The sequence below is a fragment of the Jaculus jaculus genome, chromosome 5 (genome assembly GCF_020740685.1).
Source record: "Jaculus jaculus isolate mJacJac1 chromosome 5, mJacJac1.mat.Y.cur, whole genome shotgun sequence".
NCBI lineage: Eukaryota > Metazoa > Chordata > Mammalia > Rodentia > Dipodidae > Jaculus > Jaculus jaculus.
The window spans coordinates 161,559,039-161,567,636 of record NC_059106.1 but is presented as its reverse complement, the minus strand read 5'-3'; the positions used below and the strand labels follow the sequence as shown (position 1 = coordinate 161,567,636).

At 46.0% G+C, this 8,598-nt stretch overlaps 1 protein-coding gene across 1 annotated transcript in view; it reads left to right on the top strand.

The window, feature by feature from the left end:
• Nucleotides 1–663: 663 nt before the first annotated feature.
• Nucleotides 664–8,598, top strand: part of Vps26c (VPS26 endosomal protein sorting factor C) — a 30,340-nt gene continuing 22,405 nt past the window's right edge. The window contains exon 1 of the mRNA XM_045151165.1: nt 664–1,181. Coding sequence (XP_045007100.1) covers nt 1,125–1,181 — 57 coding nt within the window. The 5' untranslated portion in view covers nt 664–1,124. The remainder of the gene's footprint in view (nt 1,182–8,598) is intronic.

The following is an 8,598-nucleotide window of genomic DNA, read 5'->3' as shown; positions in this document are numbered from 1 at the left end:
CAGCACTTAGGAGGCAGAGGCAGGAGGATCGCTGTGAGTGCGAGGCCACCCTGAGACTACATGGTGAATTCCAGGTCAGCCTGGAGCTAGCGTGAGACCCTATCTCGAAAAAAACCATATATATATATATATATATATATAAATCACAACTGGGGAATTTAAGCAAACACCACTTCAATACGTTATTCACTTATCTAGTTGATTTTAAAACATGACACTTGACCTTATTTAGGCAAGCATGTACAGCGATTTCATTTAAGTAGCTCGCATGCTGCCGAACCCAAGTGCTCGCCCAGGTTGGAGGCGGTACCCGCTCTTCCGCCAGCGCCATGGAGAGAGCCCACTTCCGGCGGAGCTGCGAGCAGGTGCGTCCCGCCGAGGCAGTACGAATGACGCGCGGCATCCAGCGTCCGAGGCCGGCCCGCCGCCCCCACCCGGCGCCGCAGCTTCCAGGACACGCGCCTGGGGAATACCCACAAGCCCTCGCGGCCGCGGGGCCCGGCGGGCAGGTGACCCAGAGCGGCGGCTGAGCTCGCGGCAGAGCGAGGTCACCCCGCTCCAGCCGAGACCTTGGCTGCCAGCCGCGGACGGGCGGGGGGCGGGGCCGGGCCGTCGGCCAATCAGCGCCTGGCAGGATGCGCGCGCACGCGCGCACGCAGCCGCGCCCCAGCGGGCCCAGAGGACCGCTCCCGCGGGGAAGAACCTACGGGGTGTCGGCTACTCGGAAGCCCAAGAAGTGAGGGCAAGCCAGAGGTGAACCGAGAAGCTGATGAGGAGGGAACTCTCCTGAGACTCAGCTTCCGGATAGCAGCCGCCGTGGCGCAGCGCCGCACAGTCTGACGTGAGCACGGCCTTCCGGCGCGGAACCCGCCCGCGACACCGCCCCGACCGCAGAGCACGCCGGGAGCTCGGCGGAAGGGGCGGGGCTGACCGGTGCCCCTGAGACTCGTGCCGGAAGGAGACAGGCGGGACCCGGACAGCCTCTGGTCCGGGCTGTGGAACGGAAGGAGGGTGCGGGATCACGTGACTACAGAGTGGGAAAGGGCCGGGGCAGGGGTCGGGACGATCCTCTTCCCCTCGGCTCACGGGTGGCCGGAAGTGGCAGCCTCGGTGTACCATCCGAGATGGGGACGTCCTTGGACATCAAGATTAAAAGAGCGAATAAAGTTTATCATGCCGGGGTAAGTGGAGAGGTGGCCGGGCCTTCAGGTTCTGTGGTCTCCGGCGCGGTCTGGATGGGGACCGAGCGCCCTCTGGGTGCGTGCCCTCCAGGTGTGTGCGCTCCAGATGTTTTCCCCTCCAGGTGCGTCTCTCCATATGTGTCCCCTCCAGGTGCATCCCACGGTGGGTCCCCCGCGGGAGACTGTCAGGGCCCTCCATCCTGCCTGGCTTCAGTCGAGGGTGGAAGAGCAGATGACAGATGTCCCCCTTTTCTCTCCCTTACTGCAAAGATTTGATGAACAAAAGGCAAAATTAACTTTAAAAACAAATATGCACATCTGATCATAGCGTGCTTTTATGCTGTGGTCACCAGTAATTACACAGAAGTTCTTTATTTGGGGGAAGGAATGACATATTAAAATGAAAATCTAAAAATTTTGTTCTTATTTTTTGTGTTTTTTGATTAAAAAATATTTATTTGTTTATTTGACAGAGAAAGAGGGAGGGGAGAGAGAGAGAGAGAATGGGCGTGTCAGAGCTTCCAGCCACTGCAAATGAACTCCAGATGCATGTGCCTCCTTGTGTATCTGGCTTACGTGGGTCCTGGAGAATCGGGCCGGGATCCTTTGGCTTTGCAGGCAAACGCCTTAATCACTAAGCCATCTTTCCAGTCCCCTTTTTGTGGGTATTCGAGATAGGGTCTCGCTGTAGCTCAGGCTAACCTGGAATTCACTATGTAGTCTCAGGGTGGCCACGAACTCTTGGTGATTCTCCTACCTCTATCTCCCACGTGCTGGGATTAAAGACGTGCACCACTACACCCGATTAAAAAGCTTATGTTAAGCACGTGTGCAGTGCATTAGCCTCTTCTCTCTTCCCTTTGTGCAAATTGAGGGTGTTAGAAGTTTCCTCTTACTCAGCGTATTAACTCCTAGTGTACATCACAATCAGTTGTCCTACAGAATCCTCTGGGACCATCTTAGTTTTATTCCCACAAACACCAGTGATCCTAATGTACAGCAGCTGTTAAGTCATAGCTAGAAGCAGCATACTTGGTGATACAGCTGATAGCAGTATGATGTCTAGGGGAGAACAGTGGGGGACACTAGTATTTTTTAAGAGCCCCTCACCCATTATTACTTACAACAGGAAAAGGCTGCATTTGTGATAGAGGAATCTAGCCAGCACCATTCAGAAGTTGACACACAAAAACACCAAGTTACATCATCACTAAGGAAAGTGACTCATGTACCCTGCCACATGTCACATAGAAGAAGACAGAACTTACTTATGTTATGTACTATTACTGTTCAAAGTGTTTAATCTGACAATTCATAAGCAAACAGTTCAGCATACCCCATGAGAGGGATACTGCCATACAACTGGCTTGCATTTCTTTTTTTTTTGAGGCAAGCCCAACAGACTGGCCTTTTTTCTTTTTTAATGTGGGGTGGGGGCGGAATATGAATTGCCATACCAGGACATCCATCCACTACAGTCAAACTCCAGATGCATGTACTGCCCTGTCCGCCTGTGTGACCTTGTGCTCTTGTCTCACCTCATACATCTGACTTACTTGGAACTTAGAGAGTCGAATGTAGGTCCTTAGGCTTTGTAGGCAAACACTTTAACCGCTAAGCCATCTCACCATTCTTCCCCCCACCTTTATTTGAGGCTTTTATTCTTAAAATATGTGTCTGCTGCCTGGTGTGTAATTCTAGCACTTGGAGGCAGAGGTAAGAAAATCACTGAGTTTGAGGTCAGCCTGGGCTAGAGCAAGACCCTATCTCAAAATAACAATAAAAGGTCTCTGCTGTTAAAAAAATAAAACTGGGGCTGGAGAGTTGGCTTAGCAGTTAACCACTTGCCTGTGAAGGCTAAGGACCCCAGTTTAAGGCTCCATTCCCCAGGACCCATGTTAGCCAGATGCATAAGGGGGCACATGTGTCTAGAGTTTGTTTGCAGTGGCTGAAGGCATTCTCTCTCTCTGCCTCTTTCTCTCTGTCACTCTCAAATAAATAATTTTAAAAAATTAAAAAAATAAAATGGAGTAACAGGCAGCTGAGGATGTTGCTCAGTTGAAAGAGTGCTTTCAGGGCTGGAGACATGGTGTAGCAGTTAAGGGGCTTGCTTGAGAAGCCTAAGGACCCATGTTCCACTTTCCAGATCCCATGAAAGCCAGACACACAAAAGTGAGGCAAGTGCAAGGTTGCACATGGCCACTAGGTGGCACAAGATTCTAAAGTTTGATTGCAGTGGCTGAGGCCCTCCCATGCCAATTCTCTCTCCCTCTCTCCCCTCTAAAATTAAAAAAAAAAAAAAAAGAGTGCCTGCATAGCATGTTGGAGGCCCTGGACTTGATCCCCAGCATGGCATAAATCATATGGTGGTACATGCCTGTAATCCTAGCACTGGGGAAGTAGAGGCATAAGAATCAAAAAATCAGGGTTATCTGTGGCTACATGAGTTTGAGGCTAGCCTATGGTACATAGGACCCTGTCTTAAAAACAAAACTTTTCAAGATAAAGAATCAAATATAATGTGTAATTTTGTTACACAGAACTTGTGTATTGGTGTTGAACTTCCCAAGTATATCTATATTTTGGTTACATAGGAGAATATTGTCCGTGCTTAAAAAGTGTTACAGTAACTAAACTTCAGATTGCCTAGCTGTGAAGTGTGCATGTTTATATTCCTGCCTATGTGTACAGAAGCCAGGGCCTCTAGCCAATGCAGCTGAACTCCAAGCGCATGCACCACTTTGTGTATACTTTACTTGGGTACTGGGAACTTGAACTAGGTTGCTGACCCATCTCTTCAGTTCTGTATTATTCTTATTATTTTTTTAAATAATAACTTTGTAGAGATACAGTTTAGGTACCACAAAATCATCCTTATAAAATATTCAGTGGTTTAAATATGTATTCTAAATTTTTATATATCAGAACATTTTTATCTATTAAAAAAATCTTGGGCTGGAGGGAAGGCTTATTGGTTAAGGTGCTTGCCTGCAAAGCCAAAGTACTCAGGTTCGATTCCCCAGGACCACATAAGCCAGATGCTCAAGGTGGCACATGCATCTGGAGTTTGTTTGCAACAGCTAGAGGACCTGGCACGCCCATTCTCTCCCTTTCTTTCTGTCTCTTTCTATCTGTCGAATAAATAAAAATAAAAATCTTAGGTCTGGACTGGAGAGATGGCTTAGAGGTTAAGGCACTTGCTTGCAAAGCCTAAGGACCCAGGTTTGATTCCCCAGTACCCACATAAGCTAGATGCACATGGTGGTACATGCCTTTGGAGTTTATTTGCAGTGGCTAGAGGCCCTGGTGACCCATTCTTTCTCTCCCTCTCTCTGTCAAATAAATAACATATTTAAAAAATCTTATGTCTAACAGTAGGTGCTCCTCTTCCTTCTCTCCCAATCCCTAGTAATCACAAATGTACTTTTGTGTCCATGGATTTCCCTCTTGTAGACATTCTTTTGTTTGTTTTGTTTTGTTTTTGAGGTAGGGTTTCACTCTAGCTCAGGCTGACCTGGAATTCACTATGTAGTTTCAGGGTGGCCTCGAACTCATGGTAATCCTCCTACTACTGCCTCCCAAGTGCTGGGATTAAAGGTGTGTACTACCACGCCTGGCTTTGTAGACATTTTATATAAAAAGAATCACATAACATGTGGCCTTTTGTGACTGGCTTCTTTGACCTAGCATCTTTTCATTGTCCATGGATGTTACAGCATGATATAAATCATTCATTCCTTTTTGTGGCCAATTGTGTGGATAAACTACTTTCATCTCTTGTCAGACATTTGGGTTATTTCCACCTTTTGACTATTATGAGCATTCTAGAACACTTTTTAAAAACTGACTGCCTCTACAAATATACTTAGTATTCTGTGAATACACTCCCTTCCTACCACCCTCCTTTGTCTTCTATCCTGTTTCTCCCTCTGCTGAAGGAGGCAGAGGTAGGAGAATTGCTGTGAGTTCAAGGCCAGCTGGAGACAACATACTGAATTCCAGGTCAGTCTGGGCTAGAGTGAGACCCTACCTCGAAAAAAAAAACCAACCAACCAACCAAACAAACAAACAAAAAAGAAATTGGTGCTTTTGTTGTTTGTTTGAGAAGAGGCAGAGAGAAAGAAGGAGAGAATGGGCATGCCAGGGTCTCCTGTCACTGCAGATGACCTCCAGGTACATGTGCCAATTTGTGCATCTAGCTTTACATGGGTGCTGGGGAATTGAACCCAGGCAGTCAGGCTTTGCAAGCAAGCGCCTTTAAGTGCTGAACCATCTCTCCAGCTCAGAAGTAGGCACATTTTATTCAGAGATCCTGTCCCAGGTTAGAAGCCTTGAAGATCTAGATATGCCACAAATATTGAAAGTACAAAGTTTAGCTGGGTGTGGTGGCGCATGCCTTTAATCCTAGCACTTGGGAGGCAGAGGTAGGTGGATCATCATGAGTTCAAGGCCGTCCTGAGACTACATAGTGAATTCCAGGTCAGGCTGGACTAGAGTGAAACCTTACCTCGAAAAACCAAAAAAAAAGAAGTACAAATTTTGAAAATATGCAGGCAATGGGACTGAACGTCCACTAAAGAACTTTTATATAACCAAGGACATGCCCTGTGAGGGCACAGTGGAAGATGGTACCAGCAAATCTTTGTGCTGACATCAGGAGCGAAGTCTGCGGTTGCTGGCCTTCACAGTATTTCTCAATCTCAGTCACTTTGTTACATTTTGAGGTTGTTTTTTTTTTTTTTTAATATGCAAGGGGAGTGAAAGAATGAGAATGAATGAATGGGAATGAGTATTCCAGGGCCTCTTGTACTGCAGAATTCTAGACACATGCGCCACTTCGTGCTTCTGGCTTTATGTGGATACCGGGGAATTAAACCCAGGTCGTCAGGGTTTCCAAGCAAGTGCCTTAACTGCTGAGCCATCTCTCCAGCCCTTGAGGCCTTTTAAAAGGAGACCTTACATGATTATACAAGAAAAACCTACTTAATTCCTGCTAAGTGGATAGTCGTATTGGCTACTTTTTTCTGTGCGTGTGTGCGTGTATGTGTAAGTGTGGGTGTGCACATGCTATAGTGTACATGTGAAGGTGAGAGGGTAACACTGGGTGCTTACCCTTGCTTTCCACCTTGTTTGAGGCAGGGTCTCTTATGCACTGCTGCCTAGGTGAGGCCAGGAGGCCTGTAAGCTTCCAGGGATTCTGTCTCCCCCTTACCCGTTTCTATAGGAGGGCTGGGAGTATAGATGTTTATTACTGAGACCAGCATTTATATGTGTCATCTCCCTAGCCTGTCACTTTTCTTGTTGGTGTCAAAATACATGACAGAAGCTTCAGGGTGTGCCATTGTCCAAAAAAGTAGGTTTCCATATGGCTTATTCATACCATCTAAAAGTTTGATTAACGCTCCTCACCCTTCCTTTACTCAATCTCTTCCACTGACCTTGCATGGTCCTTTCTACCCCAAGTAATCTGTTCATCTACTTATATATGTACAATGCCATCTCCTTAAGTCCTCCCCTCTCCTCCTCCCCCCATAGCCCCTTTCTAGCTTGCTGGCTTCTGCTACAAATTTTTATTCCAACTCACATACAAGTCTAAACATTGGTAGCTAGCATCCACATATGAGAGAACATGGTGGCATTTGGCTTTCTGGGCCAAATCCTTTCCAGTATAATCCTTTCCAGATCCATCCATTTCCCTGTAAATTTCACAATTTCATTTTTATTTACCACTGAATAGAACTCCATTGTATAAATATACAACATCTTCATTATCCACTCATCAGTTGAGGACCATCTAGGCTGGTTCCATTTCCTAGCTATTGTGTATAGATAGGCAATGAACATAGATGTGCAAGCATCTCTGAAGTAGTGAGACAAATCCTTAGGATATAAGCCTAGGAGTAGTATAGTTGGGTCATATGGTGAATCTGTTTTTAGCCATCTCAGGAACCTCCACACTGATTTCCACAAAGGCTGTAGTAGTTTACATTCCCACCAACAGTCTAGAAAGTTTCCTTTTTTTCTGCATCCTTGCCAGCATTTATTGTCATTTGTTTCTTTTTCTTAAATTATTATTTATTTATTAGGGGAGGACATGCCAGGACTCTAGTCACTACAGACAAAATCCAGACACATGTGTCACCATGTGCATCTGGCTTAGGTGGGCTCTGGGGAATTGAACCTGTGGCCTTAGGCTTCACAAGCAAATGCCTTAACTGCTAAGCCATCTCTCCAGCCCTCATTTGTTTTCTTGATGATAACCATTTTGACAGGAGTAGTTTTATTTTTTGTTTCCCTGATGGATAAGGTTGTAGACATTTTTAAAGATGTATGTAGGCTATCTTTATTTCGTATTTTGAGAAAACTCTATTTAGTTCTATAGCCCGTAGAATGGGCATTCTTAGAAGATAACTCAAAGAAATATGCAAGTAGAGATTTCAGAATTCCTGTAAATATGGTTTCCCTGTCATTCAGGAAGAGAAAATATTAGAAAATGGCCCAGAGTTTGATTCCCTGTGGTCTTCATCCTAGCACATGTGACTCAGGGTGACTCTTTCTTAGCCATTGCATATTGAGTGATAATTTGAATGTATGGCCCCATAGGCTTAGGTCTTTTCATTAAAATTGAGCTTGCTACACGAGCCCCTAGCAGGCAGATCTCTGCTATGGGGGGTGTGTTACTGGGGGTAGATCTTGGAGTCCAGCCCAGAGGGATGTTTGGGGGCATATCTGAGCCCAGCCCTAAGATATGTGGAGAGCAGTTAGAGTTCTCGTGGTTCATGCTTGCTAGTGTTGATATTTCCTTGCTACAGTTGGTTCCTTGTGCTTGGATCTATGGAAGTAAGCAGCTTTTTCCACTATCAGTGGCATTCCCTTGGATTTTGTAAGCCTGAAATAAACTCTGTCCTCCCATAAGCTGTGTCTGGTTGGATGTTTGTCCCAGCAATGTGGATCTCACTACAATATTGGGCTACTTTCTCCCTAAACATTCTTTCCTTTACGTGTAAAAATTTAGCTTCTAGGGCTAGAAAGATGGCTCAATGGTTAAGGCACTTGCCAGTGAAGACTAATGACTCAGGTTTGATTCCCCAGTACCTATGTAAAGCCAAATGCACAAAGTGGCACATTCGTCTGGAGTTTGTTTACAGTGTCTAGAGGCCCTGATGTGACCATTCTCTTCCTCTCCCTCCCTCCCTCTCTCTCTCTCCTTGTAAATAAATTATACATATACACCTACGTATGTACGTTTGTACGTATGTATGTATGTATGTATGTATTTGGTTTTACAAGGTAGGGTCTCACTCTGGCCCAGGCTGACCTGGAATTCACTATGCAGTCTCAGGGTGGCCTCAAACTCACAGCGATCCTCCTACCTCTATCTCCTGAGTGCTGGGATTAAAGGCATGCACCACAATGC